The sequence below is a fragment of the Pleurodeles waltl genome, chromosome 9 (assembly GCF_031143425.1).
Source record: "Pleurodeles waltl isolate 20211129_DDA chromosome 9, aPleWal1.hap1.20221129, whole genome shotgun sequence".
In the NCBI taxonomy this organism is placed as follows: Eukaryota; Metazoa; Chordata; class Amphibia; order Caudata; family Salamandridae; genus Pleurodeles; species Pleurodeles waltl.
In genome coordinates, this window is record NC_090448.1 from 19,285,430 (window position 1) to 19,310,467 (window position 25,038).

General features: G+C 48.3%; 1 protein-coding gene across 2 annotated transcripts in view; it reads left to right on the forward strand.

The window, feature by feature from the left end:
* The window catches only part of BRPF1 (bromodomain and PHD finger containing 1), a 215,638-nt gene extending 191,287 nt beyond the window's left edge, over positions 1 to 24,351 (forward strand). For both annotated transcript variants that reach the window (XM_069206142.1, XM_069206141.1), the window contains exons 13-15: positions 20,947 to 21,065; positions 21,798 to 21,952; positions 22,868 to 24,351. In XM_069206142.1, coding sequence (XP_069062243.1) covers positions 20,947 to 21,065; positions 21,798 to 21,952; positions 22,868 to 23,051 — 458 coding nt within the window. In that variant the 3' untranslated portion in view covers positions 23,052 to 24,351. The remainder of the gene's footprint in view (positions 1 to 20,946; positions 21,066 to 21,797; positions 21,953 to 22,867) is intronic.
* The last annotated feature ends 687 nt before the right edge of the window (positions 24,352 to 25,038 follow it).

The window sequence follows — 25,038 nt, forward strand, 5'->3', positions numbered from 1 at the left end:
GTCTCAGGCCAAGGGTTTGGGTGCACTGTATGTGGTTACAGGCAGAAGACGTTTTTCACACCTTTTAGAGGTTTAGCGAGCTAAAATCTCCGAAACTCTACTTTATGCAGTGGAGCTTATAGATATTGCGTCATGGGGATTTTTGAATAAAATTGAAGGGCCAGTATTGAGGGAACGTTCTGCCGGTGATACCTCAATACCAGTGACAGCATTAAGGCTAGAAATGGAAACTAAAAGCGCTCTTGTTCAAGGCCTGACTGGTGTTGCATATTGGGTGGCCTGTCTTGAGAGGAGTGAAGGGGACATACTAGGGCACTTTACAAGAAAAGAAACCCTTGTAGACAAGAAGGATACGATTCTCATCTACAGGAGTTTCAAGTATGCTGGAGCCCAACTGAAGTCAAGCCTGGTACTTTCGCTCAGTGCCCCCCGAATTATAGGCTAGTTTAAAACATGCCTTGTGGGCCTTAAGCTTTCGCTTGGACAGCGAGGTGTGTGTTTAAAAAAAAAAAAAAAAAAGGGATACCAAATAATAAAAGATTGGATTTTAATGAATAAAGTACAACCGTATGTTAAATGGAACATGCCCCATGGGGTTAAACGATTTTGGATCTTGTTGCGGTTAGATATGCTTGCTTTAAATTGTCTTACTACTAAATGGTACGGAACCTCTGAGATATGCAATTTTTGCCATAATGGGAGCCAAGATCTGAATCGCGTTATTCGTCTGTCCCGCTCTTTTATTGTATCGCCATAAATGGTTGAGGCCTATTTTGCTGAAACCGTCTGTACGATCCTCCTCGGAAGCCGTACAATTACTGATGGATCCCCTAATGAATTGTTCTGCTGTCACATTTGTTACTTCATTATATGTTTTTTAAACTTGTATTGATTTTCTTATGAACTTTGGGCTAGCGATGTGTGTCTGTGTATACCGTAATTAATTTTAAGGTTTTATAGAAACAGTGTATGCTGTATGTATTTGTGTGAGCTTCTTGTATGTGGATCTCCTCGGTGTTCCGAAACATGAATAATGTAAGCTTGGAAAGCGAGTGATTAGAGGAGTTTGAGTGTGTTTAGGATTGAGTGGAGGGGATTGTGAGGTGACATGGAAGTAACTCAGGACTGTAGCTATAAAGTGTGCAGCTGTTGTACTTGCACCAGGGCCAGAGGCATTAGGGACCTACAGGATCCCATTTATCAGCCCAGTGCACCTGTACAACAGGAGTTGTCAGTATCAGTGAGTGAGTTGGAAGGGGTATGTGTGTGTAAGAGTCACACACAGTGAATGTGAGTATGTTTGTCTATGAGTGTAGGAAGTTGGCTCTGTATGTGCTATTTCAAAGTAAGGAATAGCATGCACAGAGTCCAAGGGTTCCCCTTAGAGGTAAAATAGTGGTAAAAATAGATAATACTAATGCTCTATTTTGTGGTAGTGTGGTCGAGCAGTAGGCTTATCCAAGGAGTAGTGTTAAGCATTTGTTGTACATACACATAGACAATAAATGAGGTACACACACTCAGAGACAAATCCAGCCAATAGGTTTTGTATAGAAAAATATCTTTTCTTAGTTTATTTTAAGAACCACAGGTTCAAATTTAACATGTAATATCTTGTTTGAAAGGTATTGCAGGTAAGTACATTAGGAACTTTGAATCATTTCAATTGCATGTATACTTTTCAAGTTATTCACAAATAGCTATTTTAAAAGTGGACACTTAGTGCAATTTTCACAGTTCCTGGGGGGAGGTAAGTTTTTGTTAGTTTTACCAGGTAAGTACGACACTTACAGGGTTCAGTTCTTGGTCCAAGGTAGCCCACCGTTGGGGGTTCAGAGCAACCCCAAAGTTACCACACCAGCAGCTCAGGGCCGGTCAGGTGCAGAGTTCAAAGTGGTGCCCAAAACGCATAGGCTTCAATGGAGAGAAGGGGGTGCCCCGGTTCCAGTCTGCCAGCAGGTAAGTACCCGCGTCTTCGGAGGGCAGACCAGGGGGGTTTTGTAGGGCACCGGGGGGGACACAAGCCCACACAGAAATTTCACCCTCAGCGGCGCGGGGGCGGCCGGGTGCAGTGTTAGAACAAGCGTCGGGTTCGCAATGGAAGTCAATGAGAGATCAAGGGATCTCTTCAGCGCTGCAGGCAGGCAAGGGGGGGCTTCCTCGGGGAAACCTCCACTTGGGCAAGGGAGAGGGACTCCTGGGGGTCACTTCTGCAGTGAAAGTCCGGTCCTTCAGGTCCTGGGGGCTGCGGGTGCAGGGTCTTTTCCAGGCGTCGGGACTTAGGTTGCAGAGAGTCACGGTCAGGGGAAGCCTCGGGATTCCCTCTGCAGGCGGCGCTGTGGGGGCTCAGGGGGGACAGGTTTTGGTACTCACAGTCGTAGAGTAGTCCGGGGGTCCTCCCTGAGGTGTTGGTTCTCCACCAGCCAAGTCGGGGTCGCCGGGTGCAGTGTTGCAAGTCTCACGCTTCTTGCGGGGAGATTGCAGGGTTCTTTAAAGCTGCTCCTTTGGATAAAGTTGCAGTCTTTTTGGAGCAGGTCCGCTGTCCTCGGGAGTTTCTTGTCGTCGTCGAAGCAGGGCAGTCCTCAGAGGATGCAGAGGTCGCTGGTCCCTTTGGAAGGCGTCGCTGGAGCAGAGTTCTTTGGAAGGCAGGAGACAGGCCGGTGAGTTTCTGGAGCCAAGGCAGTTGTTGTCTTCTGGTCTTCCTCTGCAGGGGTTTTCAGCTAGGCAGTCCTTCTTCTTGTTGTTGCAGGAATCTAATTTTCTAGGGTTCAGGGTAGCCCTTAAATACTAAATTTAAGGGCGTGTTTAGGTCTGGGGGTTAGTAGCCAATGGCTACTAGCCCTGAGGGTGGGTACACCCTCTTTGTGCCTCCTCCCAAGGGGAGGGGGTCACAATCCTAACCCTATTGGGGGAATCCTCCATCTGCAAGATGGAGGATTTCTAAAAGTTAGAGTCACCTCAGCTCAGGACACCTTAGGGGCTGTCCTGACTGGCCAGTGACTCCTCCTTGTTATTCTCATTATTTTCTCCGGCCTTGCCGCCAAAAGTGGGGGCCGGGGCCGGAGGGGGCGGGCAACTCCACTAGCTGGAGTGTCCTGCGGTGCTGTGACAAAGGGGTGAGCCTTTGAGGCTCACCGCCAGGTGTTACAGCTCCTGCCTGGGGGAGGTGTTAGCATCTCCACCCAGTGCAGGCTTTGTTACTGGCCTCAGAGTGACAAAGGCACTCTCCCCATGAGGCCAGCAACATGTCTCTAGTGTGGCAGGCTGCTGGAACTAGTCAGCCTACACAGACAGTCGGTTAAGTTTCAGGGGGCACCTCTAAGGTGCCCTCTGGGGTGTATTTTGCAATAAAATGTACACTGGCATCAGTGTGCATTTATGGTGCTGAGAAGTTTGATACCAAACTTCTCAGTTTTCAGTGTAGCCATTATGGTGCTGTGGAGTTCGTGCAAAACAGACTCCCAGACCATATACTCTTATGGCTACCCTGCACTTACAATGTCTAAGGTTTTGTTTAGACACTGTAGGGGTACCAGGCTCATGCACTGGTACCCTCACCTATGGTATAGTGCACCCTGCCTTAGGGCTGTAAGGCCTGCTAGAGGGGTGGCTGACCTATACTTGCATAGGCAGTGAGAGGCTGGCATGGCACCCTGAGGGGAGTGCCATGTCGACTTACTCGTTTTGTTCTCACTAGCACACACAAGCTGGCAAGCAGTGTGTCTGTGCTGAGTGAGAGGTCTCCAGGGTGGCATAAGACATGCTGCAGCCCTGAGAGACCTTCCTTGGCATCAGGGCCCTTGGTACTAGAAGTACCAGTTACAAGGGACTTATCTGGATGCCAGGGTCTGCCAATTGTGGATACAAAAGTACAGGTTAGGGAAAGAACACTGACGCTGGGGCCTGGTTAGCAGGCCTCCGCACACTTTCAATTGTAAACATAGCATCAGCAAAGGCAAAAAGTCAGGGGGCAACCATGCCAAGGAGGCATTTCCTTACACAAACCCCCCCCAAACGAAAGAGGATGAGACTAACCTTTCCCAAGAGAGTCTTCATTTTCTAAGTGGAAGAACCTGGAAAGGCCATCTGCATTGGCATGGGCAGTCCCAGGTCTGTGTTCCACTATAAAGTCCATTCCCTGTAGGGAGATGGACCACCTCAACAGTTTAGGATTTTCACCTTTCATTTGCATCAGCCATTTGAGAGGTCTGTGGTCAGTTTGAACTAGGAAGTGAGTCCCAAAGAGGTATGGTCTCAGCTTCTTCAGGGACCAAACCACAGCAAAGGCCTCCCTCTCAATGGCACTCTGTAGGAAGTTGGCTCTGTATGTGCTATTTCAAAGTAAGGAATAGCATGCACAGAGTCCAAGGGTTCCCCTTAGAGGTAAAATAGTGGTAAAAATAGATAATACTAATGCTCTATTTTGTGGTAGTGTGGTCGAGCAGTAGGCTTATCCAAGGAGTAGTGTTAAGCATTTGTTGTACATACACATAGACAATAAATGAGGTACACACACTCAGAGACAAATCCAGCCAATAGGTTTTTATATAGAAAAATATCTTTTCTTAGTTTATTTTAAGAACCACAGGTTCAAATTCTACATGTAATATCTCATTCGAAAGGTATTGCAGGTAAGTACTTTAGGAACTTCAAATCATCAAAATTGCATGTATACTTTTCAAGTTATTCACAAATAGCTGTTTTAAAAGTGGACACTTAGTGCAATTTTCACAGTTCCTAGGGGAGGTAAGTATTTGTTAGGTTAACCAGGTAAGTAAGACACTTACAGGGCTTAGTTCTTGGTCCAAGGTAGCCCACCGTCGGGGGTTCAGAGCAACCCCAAAGTCACCACACCAGCAGCTCGGGGCCGGTCAGGTGCGGAGTTCAAAGTGGTGCCCAAAACACATAGGCTAGAATGGAGAGAAGGGGGTGCCCCGGTTCCGGTCTGCTTGCAGGTAAGTACCCGCGTCTTCGGAGGGCAGACCAGGGGGGTTTTGTAGGGCACCGGGGGGGACACAAGTCCACACAGAAATTTCACCCTCAGCAGCGCGGGGGCGGCCGGGTGCAGTGTAGAAACAAGCGTCGGGTTCGCAATGTTAGTCTATGAGAGATCTCGGGATCTCTTCAGCGCTGCAGGCAGGCAAGGGGGGGGTTCCTCGGGGAAACCTCCACTTGGGCAAGGGAGAGGGACTCCTGGGGGTCACTCCTCCAGTGAAAGTCCGGTCCTTCAGGTCCTGGGGGCTGCGGGTGCAGGGTCTCTCCCAGGTGTCGGGACTTAGGTTTCAGAGAGTCGCGGTCAGGGGAAGCCTCGGGATTCCCTCTGCAGGCGGCGCTGTGGGGGCTCAGGGGGGACAGGTTTTGGTACTCACAGTATCAGAGTAGTCCTGGGGTCCCTCCTGAGGTGTCGGATCTCCACCAGCCGAGTCGGGGTCGCCGGGTGCAGTGTTGCAAGTCTCACGCTTCTTGCGGGGAGCTTGCAGGGTTCTTTAAAGCTGCTGGAAACAAAGTTGCAGCTTTTCTTGGAGCAGGTCCGCTGTCCTCGGGAGTTTCTTGTCTTTTCGAAGCAGGGGCAGTCCTCAGAGGATGTCGAGGTCGCTGGTCCCTTCGGAAGGCGTCGCTGGAGCAGGATCTTTGGAAGGCAGGAGACAGGCCGGTGAGTTTCTGGAGCCAAGGCAGTTGTCGTCTTCTGGTCTTCCGCTGCAGGGGTTTTCAGCTGGGCAGTCCTTCTTCTTGTAGTTGCAGGAATCTAATTTTCTAGGGTTCAGGGTAGCCCTTAAATACTAAATTTAAGGGCGTGTTTAGGTCTGGGGGGTTAGTAGCCAATGGCTACTAGCCCTGAGGGTGGGTACACCCTCTTTGTGCCTCCTCCCAAGGGGAGGGGGTCACAATCCTAACCCTATTGGGGGAATCCTCCATCTGCAAGATGGAGGATTTCTAAAAGTTAGAGTCACCTCAGCTCAGGACACCTTAGGGGCTGTCCTGACTGGCCAGTGACTCCTCCTTGTTATTCTCATTATTTTCTCCGGCCTTGCCGCCAAAAGTGGGGCCTGGCCGGAGGGGGCGGGCAACTCCACTAGCTGGAGTGTCCTGCTGGTTTGGCACAAAGGAGGTGAGCCTTTGAGGCTCACCGCCAGGTGTGACAATTCCTGCCTGGGAGAGGTGTTAGCATCTCCACCCAGTGCAGGCTTTGTTACTGGCCTCAGAGTGACAAAGGCACTCTCCCCATGGGGCCAGCAACATGTCTCGGTTTGTGGCAGGCTGCTAAAACTAGTCAGCCTACACTGATAGTCGGTTAAGTTTCAGGGGGCACCTCTAAGGTGCCCTCTGTGGTGTATTTTACAATAAAATGTACACTGGCATCAGTGTGCATTTATTGTGCTGAGAAGTTTGATACCAAACTTCCCAGTTTTCAGTGTAGCCATTATGGTGCTGTGGAGTTCGTGTTTGACAGACTCCCAGACCATATACTCTTATGGCTACCCTGCACTTACAATGTCTAAGGTTTTGTTTAGACACTGTAGGGGCACAGTGCTCATGCACTGGTACCCTCACCTATGGTATAGTGCACCCTGCCTTAGGGCTGTAAGGCCTGCTAGAGGGGTGTCTTACCTATGCTGCATAGGCAGTGAGAGGCTGGCATGGCACCCTGAGGGGAATGCCATGTCGACTTACTCATTTTGTTCTCACTAGCACACACAGGCTTGTAAGCAGTGTGTCTGTGCTGAGTGAGGGGTCTCTAGGGTGGCATAAGACATGCTGCAGCCCTTAGAGACCTTCCTTGGCATCAGGGCCCTTGGTACTAGAAGTACCAGTTACAAGGGACTTATCTGAATGCCAGGGTGTGCCAATTGTGGATACAATGGTACATTTTAGGTGAAGGAACACTGGTGCTGGGGCCTGGTTAGCAGGGTCCCAGCACACTTCTCAGTCAAGTCAGCATCAGTATCAGGCAAAAAGTGGGGGGTAACTGCAACAGGGAGCCATTTCTTTACACAAGCCCCCCCCAGCCCACAGGCCAGGAGACTCAGCCAACGCTGGAAGAGTCTTCCTAGTCTGTCAGGCGAGGAAGAGTAGAGGAAATGGCTGGTTTGTTGCAGGGCCTACTCTGCCTTACATCCTCCTGTTCAGGTCATTCCCTCTGGGGAACTGACCCACTTCCACAGTGATAGGACCTAGTCTGAACTGCCTCTTGTCTGTGCTTTTTATGTCTTCACCCATTCTCTCTATTTTGAGGTCAGAGGTATCCACCTCTGCTAATCTTATCTTAGCCAGGGTCACCCCTAGCTTACCCAAAGAGGTTACCCAGAGCTGGAGTAACCCCACCATGACCAACAGGGTCAGGGGGCCTAACTTGTTATTTGGCATGGGGTCAGACCACCATGCCAAGGATAGTGCAGCCATAAAGGCTAACACCCAGCAGAGGCCACTGACAGCTGTCAGTGCCCAGAACCACACCTTTAGCTCTTCACCTAAAAGGGAAGGGGCTAAGTTACAGGCTTCTTTGGGTTCAGGTTGCCTGCCTGCTGTATTAGAGTGGGGGGTTACCACATCTTGTAGTAAACACCCTTCTTCCACTCTTTCTTCTGTTAGCTGAGGAGCCACCCACTCAGGTTTAACAGTTGCCTGACTAGCCAGGACTTCTTGTGGGTCAGGTTGGACTTTATCAGGGCCATTTTTGGAGTTCTCCCCTACTGGAGCAGAATCTCCTTGGCTTGCTGTAACCTTGGCTAAAGGTTGTCCACCCTTCCTACTCTGTTTTCTTTTCTTCTTCTTCTGGGGTCTGCTTGCATTTACTGCAGGGGCAGGACTTCCAGAATCCTTGGGAGAGGACTGGCACTGGACCAGTTCCTCTCTTGGGCTCTGACTAACCTCTGGGTAGTCATTTCCAAGGAGACAATCAAGGGGGAGGTCTGTACTGACTACTACCCTTCTCCAGCTAAGAGTGCCACCCACTTCTATGGGCACTAAAGCCACAGGTCTCTTAGTGACCCTGTCTAGGCTAACTCTTACCCTGGCAGTCTCACCTGGGATGTACTGGTTTGAGAGCACCAGCCTGTCATGCACAATAGTGTGACTGGCACAAGTGTCTCTCAGGGCAGTGGTTGGGATTCCATTCACCAGTAGGTGGTGGAAGTGTCTACTTCCCTCTGGAATCTCCAACTCACCTGTTGGGCCCTGTTTCCAGTTGAAGGCTATGAAGACCTCCTCATCTGAGGAGTCATCTCCCATGGCTACACTGGTTACCCCTGGAATCTTGTTCTGGGGTTTGTTTTTGGGACAAGAAGTGTCCTTGGTGTGGTGCCCAGACTGTTTACAGTTGTGGCACCATGCCTTAGTGGCATCCCAGTTCTTACCCTGGTACCCACCTTTGTTTTGGGTTGTGTCTTGGGGCCCACCCACCTGTTCTGGTTTTTGGGGGCCTACAGAGGACTCTTTTTCTTTGTTTCTAGTGTCACCCACTTTCTCCTGGGGAGTTTTTGTAACCCCTTTCTTTTGGTCACCCCCAGTGGAAGTTTTGGTTACTCTAGTCTTGACCCAGTGGTCTGCCTTCTTTCCCAATTCTTGGGGAGAAATTGGACCTAGGTCTACCAGATACTGATGCAACTTTTCATTGAAGCAGTGACTTAAAATGTGTTCTTTCATAAACAAATTATAAAGCCCAACATAGTTACACACTTCATTTCCAGTTAACCAACCATCCAGTGTTTTGACTGAGTAGTCTACAAAATCAACCCAGGTCTGGCTCGAGGATTTTTGAGCCCCCCTGAATCTAATTCTATACTCCTCAGTGGAGAATCCAAAGCCCTCAATCAGGGTACCCTTCATGAGGTCATAAGATTCTGCATCTTTTCCAGAGAGTGTGAGGAGTCTATCCCTACACTTTCCAGTGAACATTTCCCAAAGGAGAGCACCCCAGTGAGATCTGTTTACTTTTCTGGTTACACAAGCCCTCTCAAAAGCTGTGAACCATTTGGTGATGTCATCACCATCTTCATATTTTGTTACAATCCCTTTGGGGATTTTTAGGATGTCAGGAGAATCTCTGACCCTATTTAAGTTGCTGCCACCATTGATGGGACCTAGGCCCATCTCTTTTCTTTCCCTTTCTATGGCTAGGAGCTGCTTTTCCAAAGCCAATCTTTTGGCCATCCTGGCTAACTGGATGTCCTCTTCACTGGGGTTATCCTCAGTGATTTCAGAGGTGTTGGTCTCTCCTGTGAGGGAACCAGCATCTCTGACTATTATTTTTGGAGTCAGGGTTTGAGGGACCCTGTTCTCCCTAGATAGGACTGGTAGGGGGGAATTGTCCTCCAAGTCACTATCCTCTTCCTCTGAGTTGCCACCCTCAGAGGGGTTGGCCTTTTCAAACTCTGCCAAAAGCTCCTGGAGCTGTATTTTGGTAGGTTTGGGGCCCATTGTTATTTTCTTTAGTTTACAGAGTGACCTTAGCTCCCTCATCTTAAGATGGAGGTAAGGTGTGGTGTCGAGTTCCACCACAGTCACATCTGTGCTAGACATTTTGCTTCTAAAAGTTGGAATACTTTTTAAGAATCTATAACTGGTTCTAGAATCTAATTCAAACTTTTACAAACTTTTAAACTCTAAAAGAAATGCTAAACAGGATCTAACACAAGGCCCTAGCAGGTCTTTTAAGAATTTAGAAAACTTTTCAAATTGCAAAAATCTATTTCTAATGACAATTTTGGAATTTGTCGTGTGATCAGGTATTGGCTGAGTAGTCCAGCAAATGCAAAGTCTTGTATCCCACCGCTGCCACCAATGTAGGAAGTTGGCTCTGTATGTGCTATTTCAAAGTAAGGAATAGCATGCACAGAGTCCAAGGGTTCCCCTTAGAGGTAAAATAGTGGTAAAAATAGATAATACTAATGCTCTATTTTGTGGTAGTGTGGTCGAGCAGTAGGCTTATCCAAGGAGTAGTGTTAAGCATTTGTTGTACATACACATAGACAATAAATGAGGTACACACACTCAGAGACAAATCCAGCCAATAGGTTTTTATATAGAAAAATATCTTTTCTTAGTTTATTTTAAGAACCACAGGTTCAAATTCTACATGTAATATCTCATTCGAAAGGTATTGCAGGTAAGTACTTTAGGAACTTCAAATCATCAAAATTGCATGTATACTTTTCAAGTTATTCACAAATAGCTGTTTTAAAAGTGGACACTTAGTGCAATTTTCACAGTTCCTAGGGGAGGTAAGTATTTGTTAGGTTAACCAGGTAAGTAAGACACTTACAGGGCTTAGTTCTTGGTCCAAGGTAGCCCACCGTCGGGGGTTCAGAGCAACCCCAAAGTCACCACACCAGCAGCTCGGGGCCGGTCAGGTGCGGAGTTCAAAGTGGTGCCCAAAACACATAGGCTAGAATGGAGAGAAGGGGGTGCCCCGGTTCCGGTCTGCTTGCAGGTAAGTACCCGCGTCTTCGGAGGGCAGACCAGGGGGGTTTTGTAGGGCACCGGGGGGGACACAAGTCCACACAGAAATTTCACCCTCAGCAGCGCGGGGGCGGCCGGGTGCAGTGTAGAAACAAGCGTCGGGTTCGCAATGTTAGTCTATGAGAGATCTCGGGATCTCTTCAGCGCTGCAGGCAGGCAAGGGGGGGGTTCCTCGGGGAAACCTCCACTTGGGCAAGGGAGAGGGACTCCTGGGGGTCACTCCTCCAGTGAAAGTCCGGTCCTTCAGGTCCTGGGGGCTGCGGGTGCAGGGTCTCTCCCAGGTGTCGGGACTTAGGTTTCAGAGAGTCGCGGTCAGGGGAAGCCTCGGGATTCCCTCTGCAGGCGGCGCTGTGGGGGCTCAGGGGGGACAGGTTTTGGTACTCACAGTATCAGAGTAGTCCTGGGGTCCCTCCTGAGGTGTCGGATCTCCACCAGCCGAGTCGGGGTCGCCGGGTGCAGTGTTGCAAGTCTCACGCTTCTTGCGGGGAGCTTGCAGGGTTCTTTAAAGCTGCTGGAAACAAAGTTGCAGCTTTTCTTGGAGCAGGTCCGCTGTCCTCGGGAGTTTCTTGTCTTTTCGAAGCAGGGGCAGTCCTCAGAGGATGTCGAGGTCGCTGGTCCCTTCGGAAGGCGTCGCTGGAGCAGGATCTTTGGAAGGCAGGAGACAGGCCGGTGAGTTTCTGGAGCCAAGGCAGTTGTCGTCTTCTGGTCTTCCGCTGCAGGGGTTTTCAGCTGGGCAGTCCTTCTTCTTGTAGTTGCAGGAATCTAATTTTCTAGGGTTCAGGGTAGCCCTTAAATACTAAATTTAAGGGCGTGTTTAGGTCTGGGGGGTTAGTAGCCAATGGCTACTAGCCCTGAGGGTGGGTACACCCTCTTTGTGCCTCCTCCCAAGGGGAGGGGGTCACAATCCTAACCCTATTGGGGGAATCCTCCATCTGCAAGATGGAGGATTTCTAAAAGTTAGAGTCACCTCAGCTCAGGACACCTTAGGGGCTGTCCTGACTGGCCAGTGACTCCTCCTTGTTATTCTCATTATTTTCTCCGGCCTTGCCGCCAAAAGTGGGGCCTGGCCGGAGGGGGCGGGCAACTCCACTAGCTGGAGTGTCCTGCTGGTTTGGCACAAAGGAGGTGAGCCTTTGAGGCTCACCGCCAGGTGTGACAATTCCTGCCTGGGAGAGGTGTTAGCATCTCCACCCAGTGCAGGCTTTGTTACTGGCCTCAGAGTGACAAAGGCACTCTCCCCATGGGGCCAGCAACATGTCTCGGTTTGTGGCAGGCTGCTAAAACTAGTCAGCCTACACTGATAGTCGGTTAAGTTTCAGGGGGCACCTCTAAGGTGCCCTCTGTGGTGTATTTTACAATAAAATGTACACTGGCATCAGTGTGCATTTATTGTGCTGAGAAGTTTGATACCAAACTTCCCAGTTTTCAGTGTAGCCATTATGGTGCTGTGGAGTTCGTGTTTGACAGACTCCCAGACCATATACTCTTATGGCTACCCTGCACTTACAATGTCTAAGGTTTTGTTTAGACACTGTAGGGGCACAGTGCTCATGCACTGGTACCCTCACCTATGGTATAGTGCACCCTGCCTTAGGGCTGTAAGGCCTGCTAGAGGGGTGTCTTACCTATGCTGCATAGGCAGTGAGAGGCTGGCATGGCACCCTGAGGGGAATGCCATGTCGACTTACTCATTTTGTTCTCACTAGCACACACAGGCTTGTAAGCAGTGTGTCTGTGCTGAGTGAGGGGTCTCTAGGGTGGCATAAGACATGCTGCAGCCCTTAGAGACCTTCCTTGGCATCAGGGCCCTTGGTACTAGAAGTACCAGTTACAAGGGACTTATCTGAATGCCAGGGTGTGCCAATTGTGGATACAATGGTACATTTTAGGTGAAGGAACACTGGTGCTGGGGCCTGGTTAGCAGGGTCCCAGCACACTTCTCAGTCAAGTCAGCATCAGTATCAGGCAAAAAGTGGGGGGTAACTGCAACAGGGAGCCATTTCTTTACACACTCCAACGCTGCTCCCTGGGGAGTAACCTCCTGCTAATGAAAGCAACAGGCTGGTCAAGGCCATCATCATTTGTTTGGGACAAAACTGCCCCTATCCCATGTTCAGAGGCATCTGTCTGCACAATGAACTGCTTAGAATAATCTGGAGCTTTTAGAACTGGTGCTGAGCACATTGCTTGTTTCAGGGTGTCAAAGGCCTGTTGGCATTCTACAGTCCAGTTCACCTTCTTGGGCATTTTCTTGGAGGTGAGTTCAGTGAGGGCTGTCACAATGGATCCATATCCCTTCACAAACCTCCTGTAGTACCCAGTCAAGCCAAGGAATGCCCTGACTTGAGTCTGGGTTTTTGGAGCTACCCAGTCCAGAATAGTCTGGATCTTGGGTTGGAGTGGCTGAACTTGGCCTCCACCTACAAGGTGGCCCAAGTAAACCACAGTTCCCTGCCCTATCTGCATTTGGATGCCTTGATAGAGAGGCCTGCAGATTGCAGAGCCTTCAAAACCTTCTTCAGGTGGACCAGGTGATCCTGCCAGGTGGAGCTAAAGACAGCAATATCATCAAGATAAGCTGTGCTAAAGGACTCCAAACCAGCAAGGACTTGATTCACCAACCTTTGGAAGGTGGCAGGGGCATTCTTTAAACCAAAGGGCATAACAGTAAACTGATAATGCCCATCAGGTGTGGAGAATGCTGTTTTCTCTTTTGCTCCAGGTGCCATTTTTATTTGCCAGTACCCTGCTGTCAAGTCAAAGGTACTTAAGAATTTGGCAGCACCTAATTTGTCTATGAGCTCATCAGCTCTAGGAATTGGATGGGCGTCTGTCTTGGTGACAGAGTTGAGCCCTCTGTAGTCCACACAAAACCTCATCTCTTTCTTTCCATCTTTGGTGTGAGGTTTGGGGACTAAGACCACTGGGCTAGCCCAGGGGCTGTCAGAGCGCTCAATTACTCCCAATTCCAGCATCTTGTGGACTTCCACCTTGATGCTTTCCTTAACATGGTCAGACTGTCTAAAAATGTTGTTTTTGACAGGCATGCTGTCTCCTGTGTCCACATCATGGGTACACAGGTGTGTCTGACCAGGGGTTAGGGAGAAGAGTTCAGGAAACTGTTGTAGGACTCTCCTACAATCAGCTTGCTGTTGGCCAGAGAGGGTGTCTGAGTAGATCACTCCATCTACTGAGCCATCTTTTATGTCTGATGACAGAAGATCAGGGAGAGGTTCACTCTCTGCCTCCTGATCCTCATCTGTTACCATCAACAGATTTACATCAGCCCTGTCATGGAAGAGCTTAAGGCGGTTCACATGGATCACCCTCTTGGGGCTCCTGCTTGTGCCCAGGTCCACCAGGTAGGTGACCTGACTCTTCCTTTCTAGCACTGGGTAAGGGCCACTCCATTTGTCCTGAAGTGCCCTGGGAGCCACAGGCTCCAGAACCCAGACTTTCTGCCCTGGTTGGAACTCAACCATTGCAGCCTTTTGGTCATACCAAAACTTCTGGAGCTGTTGGCTGGCCTCAAGGTTTTTGCTTGCCTTTTCCATGTACTCTGCCATTCTAGAGCGAAGGCCAAGTACATAGTCCACTATGTCCTGTTTAGGCTCATGAAGAGGTCTCTCCCAGCCTTCTTTAACAAGAGCAAGTGGTCCCCTTACAGGGTGACCAAACAGAAGTTCAAAGGGTGAGAATCCTACTCCCTTCTGTGGCACCTCTCTGTAAGCGAAAAGCAGACATGGCAAGAGGACATCCCATCTCCTTTTGAGCTTTTCTGGGAGCCCCATGATCATGCCTTTTAATGTCTTGTTGAATCTCTCAACTAAGCCATAAGTTTGTGGATGGTATGGTGTAGTGAATTTGTAAGTCACTCCACACTCATTCCACATGTGTTTTAGGTATGCTGACATGAAGTTGGTACCTCTGTCAGACACCACCTCCTTAGGGAAACCCACTCTGGTAAAGATACCAATGAGGGCCTTGGCTACTGCAGGGGCAGTAGTCGACCTAAGGGGAATAGCTTCAGGATACCTAGTAGCATGATCCACTACTACTAGGATATACATATTTCCTGAGGCTGTGGGAGGTTCTAGTGGACCAACTATGTCCACACCCACTCTTTCAAAGGGGACCCCCACCACTGGAAGTGGAATGAGGGGGGCCTTTGGATGCCCACCTGTCTTACCACTGGCTTGACAGGTGGGGCAGGAGAGGCAAAACTCCTTAACCTTGTGGGACATATTGGGCCAGTAGAAGTGGTTGACTAACCTCTCCCACGTCTTGGTTTGTCCCAAATGCCCAGCAAGGGGAATATCATGGGCTAAGGTCAGAATAAACTCTCTGAACGACTGAGGCACTACCACTCTCCTAGTGGCACCAGGTTTGGGGTCTCTGGCCTCAGTGTACAGGAGTCCATCTTCCCAATAGACCCTATGTGTTCCATTTTTCTTGCCCTTGGACTCTTCAGCAGCTTGCTGCCTAAGGCCTTCAAGAGAGGGACAGGTTTCTTGTCCCTTACACAGCTCTTCCCTTGAGGATCCCCCTGGGCCTAAGAGCTCAACCTGATAAGGTTCAAGCTCCAAAGGCTCAGTTCCCTCAGAGGGCAGAACTTCTTCCTGAGAAGAGAGGTTCTCTTTTTCTGACTGTGTTTCAGTTGGTGTCCCAACTGACTTTCCTTTTCTCTTGGTAGGCTGGGCCTTTCTTCCAGACTCCAGCTCTACTTTTTCACCCTGTGCCTTGCATTGTGCTCTTGTTTTTACACACACCAGTTCAGGGATACCCAGCATGGCTGCATGGGTTTTTAGTTCTACCTCAGCCCATGCTGAGGACTCCAGGTCATTTCCAAGCAGACAGTCTACTGGGATGTTTGAGGAGACCACCACCTGTTTCAGGCCATTGACCCCTCCCCATTCTAAAGTTACCATGGCCATGGGATGTGCTTTAGTCTGATTGTCAGCGTTGGTGACTGTATAGGTTTTTCCAGTCAGGTATTGGCCAGGGGAAACCAGTTTCTCTGTCACCATGGTGACACTGGCACCTGTATCCCTCAGGCCCTCTACACTTGTCCCATTAATAAAGAGCTGCTGCCTGTATTTTTGCATGTTAGGCGGCCAGGCAGCTAGTGTGGCTAAATCCACCCCACCCTCAGAGACTAGAGTAGCTTCAGTGTGGACCCTGATTTGCTCTGGGCACACTGTTGATCCCACTTGGAGACTAGCCATTCCAGTGTTACCTGGATTGGAGTTTGGAGTGGAACTTTTCTTGGGACAGGCCTTGTCTCCAGTTTGGTGTCCAGACTGACTACAGTTTCGACACCAGGCCTTTTTGGGATCAAAGTTTTTACCCTTGTACCCAGGATTGTTTTGTGAAGAGGCTCTGGGCCCACCCTCCTGTGCAGGTTTTTGGGGGCCTGTAGAAGACTCTTTACTATTTTTATTTTTGGTTGTCTCACCACCTTTCCCCTGGGGAGGTTTTGTGACCCCTTTCTTTTGCTCACCCCCTGTGGAAGTTTTGGACACCCTAGTCTTGACCCAATGGTCCGCCTTCTTTCCCAATTCTTGGGGAGAAATTGGTCCTAGGTCTACCAGATGCTGATGCAGTTTGTCATTGAAACAATTACTTAACAGGTGTTCTTTCACAAATAAATGGTACAGCCCATCATAATTACTTACACCACTGCCTTGAATCCAACCATCTAGTGTTTTTACTGAGTAGTCTACAAAGTCAACCCAGGTCTGGCTCGAGGATTTTTGAGCCCCCCTGAATCTAATCCTATACTCCTTAGTGGAGAATCCAAAGCCCTCAATCAGGGTACCCTTCATGAGGTCATAAGATTCTGCATCTTTTCCAGAGAGTGTGAGGAGTCTATCCCTACACTTTCCTGTGAACATTTCCCAAAGGAGAGCACCCCAGTGAGATCTGTTCACTTTTCTGGTTACACAAGCCCTCTCAAAAGCTGTGAACCATTTGGTGATGTCATCACCATCTTCATATTTAGTTACAATCCCTTTAGGGATTTTCAACATGTCAGGAGAATCTCTGACCCTATTTATGTTGCTGCCACCATTGATGGGTCCTAGGCCCATCTCTTGTCTTTCCCTCTCTATGGCTAGGATCTGTCTTTCCAAAGCCAATCTTTTGGCCATCCTGGCTAACTGGATGTCCTCTTCACTGGAGTTATCCTCAGTGATTTCAGAGTTGTTGGTCCTTCCTGTGAGGGAACCAGCATCTCTGACTATTATTTGTGGAGTCAGGGCTTGAGAAGCCCTGTTCTCCCTAAGTAGGACTGGAGGGGGGGAATTTCCCTCCAAGTCACTATCTTCATCCTCTGTGTTGCCATCCTCAGAGGGGTTGGCTCTTTCAAACTCTGCCAAAAGCTCCTGGAGCTGTACTTTGGTAGGTTTGGAGCCCATTGCTATTTTCTTTAGTTTACAGAGTGACCTTAGCTCTCTCATCTGTAGATGGAGGTAAGGTGTGGTGTCGAGTTCCACCACATTCACATCTGCACTAGACATTATGCTTCTAAAAGTTGGAATACTTTTTAAGAAACTAAAACTGGTTCTAGAATCTAATTCAAACTTTTACCAAACTTTTAAACTCTAAAAGAAATGCTAACAGGGACTAACACAAGGCCCTAGCAGGACTTTAAAGAATTTAGAAAACTTTTCAAATTGCAAAAATCAATTTCTAATGACAATTTTGGAATTTGTTGTGTGATCAGGTATTGGCTGAGTAGTCCAGCAAATGCAAAGTCTTGTACCCCACCGCTGATCCACCAATGTAGGAAGTTGGCTCTGTATGTGCTATTTCAAAGTAAGGAATAGCATGCACAGAGTCCAAGGGTTCCCCTTAGAGGTAAAATAGTGGTAAAAATAGATAATACTAATGCTCTATTTTGTGGTAGTGTGGTCGAGCAGTAGGCTTATCCAAGGAGTAGTGTTAAGCATTTGTTGTACATACACATAGACAATAAATGAGGTACACACACTCAGAGACAAATCCAGCCAATAGGTTTTGTATAGAAAAATATATTTTCTTAGTTTATTTTAAGAACCACAGGTTCAAATTTAACATGTAATATCTTGTTTGAAAGGTATTGCAGGTAAGTACATTAGGAACTTTGAATCATTTCAATTGCATGTATACTTTTCAAGTTATTCACAAATAGCTATTTTAAAAGTGGACACAGTGCAATTTTCACAGTTCCTGGGGGAGGTAAGTTTTTGTTAGTTTTACCAGGTAAGTACGACACTTACAGGGTTCAGTTCTTGGTCCAAGGTAGCCCACCGTTGGGGGTTCAGAGCAACCCCAAAGTTACCACACCAGCAGCTCAGGGCCGGTCAGGTGCAGAGTTCAAAGTGGTGCCCAAAACGCATAGGCTTCAATGGAGAGAAGGGGGTGCCCCGGTTCCAGTCTGCCAGCAGGTAAGTACCCGCGTCTTCGGAGGGCAGACCAGGGGGGTTTTGTAGGGCACCGGGGGGGACACAAGCCCACACAGAAATTTCACCCTCAGCGGCGCGGGGGCGGCCGGGTGCAGTGTTAGAACAAGCGTCGGGTTCGCAATGGAAGTCAATGAGAGATCAAGGGATCTCTTCAGCGCTGCAGGCAGGCAAGGGGGGGCTTCCTCGGGGAAACCTCCACTTGGGCAAGGGAGAGGGACTCCTGTGGGTCACTTCTGCAGTGAAAGTCCGGTCCTTCAGGTCCTGGGGGCTGCGGGTGCAGGGTCTTTTCCAGGCGTCGGGACTTAGGTTTCAGAGAGTCGCGGTCAGGGGAAGCCTCGGGATTCCCTCTGCAGGCGGCGCTGTGGGGGGTCAGGGGGGACAGGTTTTGGTACTCACAGTCGTAGAGTAGTCCGGGGGTCCTCCCTGAGGTGTTGGTTCTCCACCAGCCGAGTCGGGGTCGCCGGGTGCAGTGTTGCAAGTCTCACGCTTCTTGCGGGGAGATTGCAGGGTTCTTTAAAGCTGCTCCTTTGGATAAAGTTGCAGTCTTTTTGGAGCAGGTCCGCTGTCCTCGGGAGTTTCTTGTCGTCGTCGAAGCAGGGCAGTCCTCAGAGGATGCAGAGGTCGCTGGTCCCTTTGGAAGGCGTCGCTGGAGCAGAGTTCTTTGGAAGGCAGGAGACAGGCCGGTGAGTTTCTGGAGCCAAGGCAGTTGTTGTCTTCTGGTCTTCCTCTGCAGGGGTTTTCAGCTAGGCAGTCCTTCTTCTTGTTGTTGCAGGAATCTAATTTTCTAGGGTTCAGGGTAGCCCTTAAATACTAAATTTAAGGGCGTGTTTAGGTCTGGGGGGTTAGTAGCCAATGGCTACTAGCCCTGAGGGTGGGTACACCCTCTTTGTGCCTCCTCCCAAGGGGAGGGGGTCACAATCCTAACCCTATTGGGGGAATCCTCCATCTGCAAGATGGAGGATTTCTAAAAGTCAGAGTCACCTCAGCTCAGGACACCTTAGGGGCTGTCCTGACTGGCCAGTGACTCCTCCTTGTTATTCTCATTATTTTCTCCGGCCTTGCCGCCAAAAGCGGGGGCCGGGGCCGGAGGGGGCGGGCAACTCCACTAGCTGGAGTGTCCTGCGGTGCTGTGACAAAGGGGTGAGCCTTTGAGGCTCACCGCCAGGTGTTACAGCTCCTGCCTGGGGGAGGTGTTAGCATCTCCACCCAGTGCAGGCTTTGTTACTGGCCTCAGAGTGACAAAGGCACTCTCCCCATGGGGCCAGCAACATGTCTCTAGTGTGGCAGGCTGCTGGAACTAGTCAGCCTACACAGACAGTCGGTTAAGTTTCAGGGGGCACCTCTAAGGTGCCCTCTGGGGTGTATTTTGCAATAAAATGTACACTGGCATCAGTTTGCATGTATGGTGCTGAGAAGTTTGATACCAAACTTCTCAGTTTTCAGTGTAGCCATTATGGTGCTGTGGAGTTCGTGCAAAACAGACTCCCAGACCATATACTCTTATGGCTACCCTGCACTTACAATGTCTAAGGTTTTGTTTAGACACTGTAGGGGTACCAGGCTCATGCACTGGTACCCTCACCTATGGTATAGTGCACCCTGCCTTAGGGCTGTAAGGCCTGCTAGAGGGGTGGCTGACCTATACTTGCATAGGCAGTGAGAGGCTGGCATGGCACCCTGAGGGGAGTGCCATGTCGACTTACTCGTTTTGTTCTCACTAGCACACACAAGCTGGCAAGCAGTGTGTCTGTGCTGAGTGAGAGGTCTCCAGGGTGGCATAAGACATGCTGCAGCCCTGAGAGACCTTCCTTGGCATCAGGGCCCTTGGTACTAGAAGTACCAGTTACAAGGGACTTATCTGGATGCCAGGGTCTGCCAATTGTGGATACAAAAGTACAGGTTAGGGAAAGAACACTGGTGCTGGGGCCTGGTTAGCAGGCCTCCGCACACTTTCAATTGTAAACATAGCATCAGCAAAGGCAAAAAGTCAGGGGGCAACCATGCCAAGGAGGCATTTCCTTACAATGAGTGACTGTGAGAATGAGTAAGTGGGAGTTAGAGGAAGTGAGGGGGAAGAGAGCATGCAAGACTGAGTATGAATGAGCGTGAGAGAGTGTGAGTGAGTAATAGTGTGTTTGTGTGTTTTATGATTGTCAGTTGTCTGCTGGTCATTGCATAGCTATATAATTCTGTGCTTATGACTGCACACAAGGTGACATACTGCAGCTGGCATATTGACGATAATTCTAGCATAAGGGAAGGCACTCGTGGGAGAGTGAAGCCCTGACACACTAGAAGTAATTACTGGCATTGTAGCGCTCTTTGGAAAAAAAAGCTGAAGCTCACGCTGGCATAATGGATTAAATTTGTGGCGTGGGGAACAGGTGGTAATCGGCTGGTGCTGGGACCTTGGAGGTAATTCTTTGCCTTTGAGAGGGCAGCCAGAGTATACTGGGGCTGGCAGGGGGACTTCAAGGGGTAGGGAGGTTTTTTTTTGGGGGGGGGGGAGAGCACACAATGATACAAATTTTATCTCTAAAATATTGGTGGTAGTTTTTGGCACACAAGCCCACCTAGCATATATGGGCGGTATCCATGCGAATTCTGCCACTGGAACATTGTATTGTAAAGGTAATTCTTAACATTTGGAGAACACACAAGACAAATTTGGCAAAAAATGGAGTGAACTTCTGGCAGGTATTATGTTATGTTCAGATTAGCACTAGAAGGGACGACAAGTGTTCAGTAGTTCCCACCAAACACAACCTGGGTATAAAAGTAAAATACAAGTATTAACACATGACATTTGTTTGAGAGGCCCAAAAACACCTTAGAGTGAGGTGCAGCAGATGTCCTGTGTACAGTTCTTCTCTCTCCCAGATAACATTTGGCCATGCCCAGTGGGGTTAAATGACTGCATTGTATTGAGTCATGAAAAGGGACTGGTAGTAGATGTATCTAAAACACCTTAATTTCTTGTGTGTGTGCTAGGCTAGGCTCACTCTACCTTTAACAAGGCTTTTTGTGTTTTTTTTTGGTTTAGTGATGCGCAAATCAATGTCGCGAGGATCAGGGTGGCTTTCCGAGGATGAAGACTCACCTCTTGATTCCTTGGACCTGGTGTGGGCAAAGTGCCGAGGATACCCATCTTACCCTGCACTGGTAGATAATCTTTATCGCCTGCTATTTTTGATGAACTCAGGATACAGCTCAGTAGTGAGGTTGCTATTCTTTAGCCATAGATGGGAGGGGTGTTGAGGACTATGTGTACTTGTGCATGCCATTAAACTTGAGAGTGAGATATGGTTGTGGATAGTCTTGGGTGAGCAAGCGAAATGCTGCCCACTTCTTTAAAATGTAACTTTTTAAACTGATGATTTCCTTACAGGATAATTTGCAAGCCCCCAAACACTTAATTACGCTAAAATAAGCATGGATTCATTTGAGTGAAACTTTCACAAAGGTTTCTCTAGGTTGGACAGGGCACCTAGGAGTTTAACACATTTGTAAATGGATTGTATGTGAAGAAAACGTAGTTGTCAAGTTTCTATTGAGATCTTTATACGGGTGGTTTGCAGATAACTAAACTCAGGCAACGGCGCAAAAAATTGTTAATCAGGAAAGAGAAATTGGGTAATATGTGAAATCCATAATTAGAAATCCGATTGTTTTCGCAAAACCATGCTAAAACGATACTGCAGTCCTTATTACCACCTACGACATGATTTGGCCAGTTGCAGGAAGCTTTGGTTTTGCAGTCGCAGGGCCACTTCTCGAGAGCAGCGGCTTGGTCTTGGTGTATACTTCTGCGGGGATCTTCCAGACAGGATCTCAGTGCTGATGAGCAGGTTCTAATTTGCTTTTGCCGTGTTGATATGTTTACTGCCCGCACAGATTATTGATCCAAAAATGCCAAGGGAAGGCGTGTTCCATCACGGCGTCCCCATCCCGGTTCCGCCAGTGGAAGTGCTGAAGCTGGGCGAGCAGATGACGCAGGAAGCACGAGAACACCTCTACCTTGTTCTGTTCTTTGACAATAAGCGTACCTGGTAAGTGGCTTACCTGCAGTTTTGTAGATTACGTTGCAAGCAGAGGAGATTCTCCCCATGGTAAAAGTGCTCTTTGATGGCACTGTTACCAGAATGGGGAAACAAAGCTCTTTAAGGGGTTACCCCAATTTCAGGAAGTCCTTGTCTATGCACACGCCTGACTCATGAGGTGGACATTGATATGTTTCTGGACCTTACATTTTCATGGAGTTCCTCCGGAGACTGCTGTTTGCGTAGCTAAGCAGTTGGATCCGTAAAAAAATGTACACTGTCTATTTCAAGTATCTTCCAGTTGCCTCACTGTGGAAAATGATGCACTGATAATCACTGGTAATGATGAACAATTCAAATCAGTCTTTTTTTATAAATAAGATCAGAATTGCAGTCCTCTCACCTCACAGATCCATCCATCTGCTGTTAAACTCATGGTAGGACACTCTCAGTACTGCATCAGTGCTGGTTCTGTTGCATCACGTTCCTGGTTGCAGTGTTAACAGTCCTCTGCTGTGCTAGCTTGTACGGCTCTTCTCATGTGGGCAGCCAGAAATGTCATTTCTTGACTGCTCTTTTAAAGGGTAGAGATTAGTTGCAGCAGAGAGAGGTATGTGTCCATTCTTCAGGTATCATTTTAAATGGATAGTTGGTTAGGTGGTGAGGATCGGTTTCCCCAGTCTGTTGGCTGGGACTAGGCTTTGGAAAGCGCGCCTGGTTGTTTGTGTATCCACAAAGGTTGAGAAATGATGTGGCTTGAATCCTAGTCCTGTCTGCTCAAAGGGAGGGTGTGGCGTGCCGGAGTCCAAGGGGGCGTATTGCTGCCTCTGACACAGGTCCCAGGTGCAGCCTGCTTCTCTGGCACCCAGGTTCACGTTACAGTATTACATAACTGATGATGCTGTGTTTACTTCTTACCTGCAGGCAGTGGTTACCCAGGTCGAAGCTGGTTCCTCTGGGCGTCAACCAGGAGATGGATAAGGAAAAAATGCTCGAAGGGCGAAAGTCGAACATCCGCAAGTCTGTGCAAATTGCGTACCACCGTGCGATGCAGCACCGCAACAAAGTCCAAGGTGACCAAACGAGTGACTCCAGTGAGAGCGACTAACGGTGGACGTGTGTGCAGCGCAGACTTTCTACTTGACAACACTGTGGCCGAGGATGTGTCACTGATTTCCCTGTATAGTCCCCCCCTCCCTATTTTGTACGTATTGTTCATATTGTCAGAAATGTACTCTTCAAGGCATTTTTTTGTGTTAACCGTTGATAATGTGATGCAACAGAAAGAGTTCGTCATCTTTCTCTTGGCACGGGCGTTCAATCGGCAGACGCGGTCACTGCTCTTGGCCGATGACTAGGGAGATCCTGAGCTTCCAGATCTGGAAGGACCGGCAGCCAAGCTTCAACCGGTAGGGGTTCAGCCATAGGATGCTGTAAAAAGGAAAACAGGGATTGTTTACATTTTAAATATTGCTGGAAGGGGGCAAGGGCAAGCAGTTCTTTCATAATCTTATGTTTTGTTATGTGATCTCACATAGAAGATGGAGAATCAGCTTCATATATAGCTTGCAGGAGCCTCACCAGTTTTTCTTAGAAGAGCAGAGTGTGGATCCAAACCTGCCTCACCCTCAATAATGGTGTTTTTCTTGAAGTTGTGGTTGCTACCGAGATAAACGAGTGATCCCCCTAGAGTGGTCGCGGAGGACAGGCTGTGGCTCCCAAGTCTCGCTGGTGGGTCTTAAGCTGTAGGATAATTCAGAATCAAGCATGTTGAAGTTACAGCACAACACTTGCATGCTGTACCCCAACGCAAAGCGCCTGCAAACCACAGAAAACTGACAATCTGAAGGAAAATTGTATTTTGCCCGGCTTCCATGCCCTTAACTGACAATATTTTGGCTAGGCCCTTTTGTCCCCTTCTTGTGACTGTAAATAGTGTACATTCGAGGAGAATTTAAATTATTCTCACCTATAAGCCATTTTCAGGCGAATGACATTGGTATGCTACTTTAACCTTGTGACTTTTTTTATTTACTAAACAGGACTGACAGCAAATTGTATCTTTGCAATACAATGTTTATTACTTGTCTGATGCCTTCAGAGTTAGGCAGTATGCTGTTGAGTAGAATTTTCTGGGCCAGTTTTGTTTTATGTGACTGGTCCTTCTTTTGGAATCTTATTTCACAGTTTCTGTTTGTATTTATTTTGAAAAGGAAAAAATATATATTGTTCTTAGAGAAAAAGACATTGTTTGCTAGTCTTTGTATTTTGTGGGAGGAATGTGTGAATGAGAAATGGTCACTGTGTGTACTTGACACAAAAGGTAAAACAATAGTGAACATTGATTGGAACTTGTGATCCAAATAGTTCCTGTAATATTAAAATATTTACGTGGCTTAGAACCTTCAGCATGCCTGTTCAGTCTTCTTAAAGCCAGACCTGCTACCTTCAAGATGTCCACCCTCTCCAGAGGCCTGCTGTTACCGGATGTTGAACATCGTCCTCAGGAAATGTCTTTGTACCACAAAGTGATTTGTTTTATTTAAGACTTTGTGTTTTGTAGTGTGTGGAAGTATTTAATGGGTCAACAAAGTTGGTAAAGATTGTACATTGTATTAGTGCAAAAACAAAATTGAGATCTTCAGTTTTTGCAAAGGAGGGACATTTTTTGTTGGTTTGCTTTAAGTATTTGTGTCATGAGCCTGGCTCAAAGCACCTGTGACCCACTTTACAGAGAAAAATTTTACTGCAGCACTAGCATCTCAACCATCAGGTGGCTTACACAGATGGGAATGGCGGAGTGGGGAGTGGTGGGCATGTTTTGGGCCTGTGCCTACATGTGTGTATGTGCATTCCCGCATGCACTCTTGGTGAAACTAGGTTACAGGGAACAGAATATAATGAGGTGGAGGCCTGTGATAGTATAATTCTAGATAACAGTTTATTTTTAAAGTAATCAAGCACAGTTCCTTTCCACGTCCATCTCCATTCACAGCGTTTTATCTACTCATCCTCATCTTGTACGAGTCAGGTCCACAGGATGGCGCCATGTGATCTGCGTTAAGTAGGGTAGGGCCACCTTAACTGCCATCTCA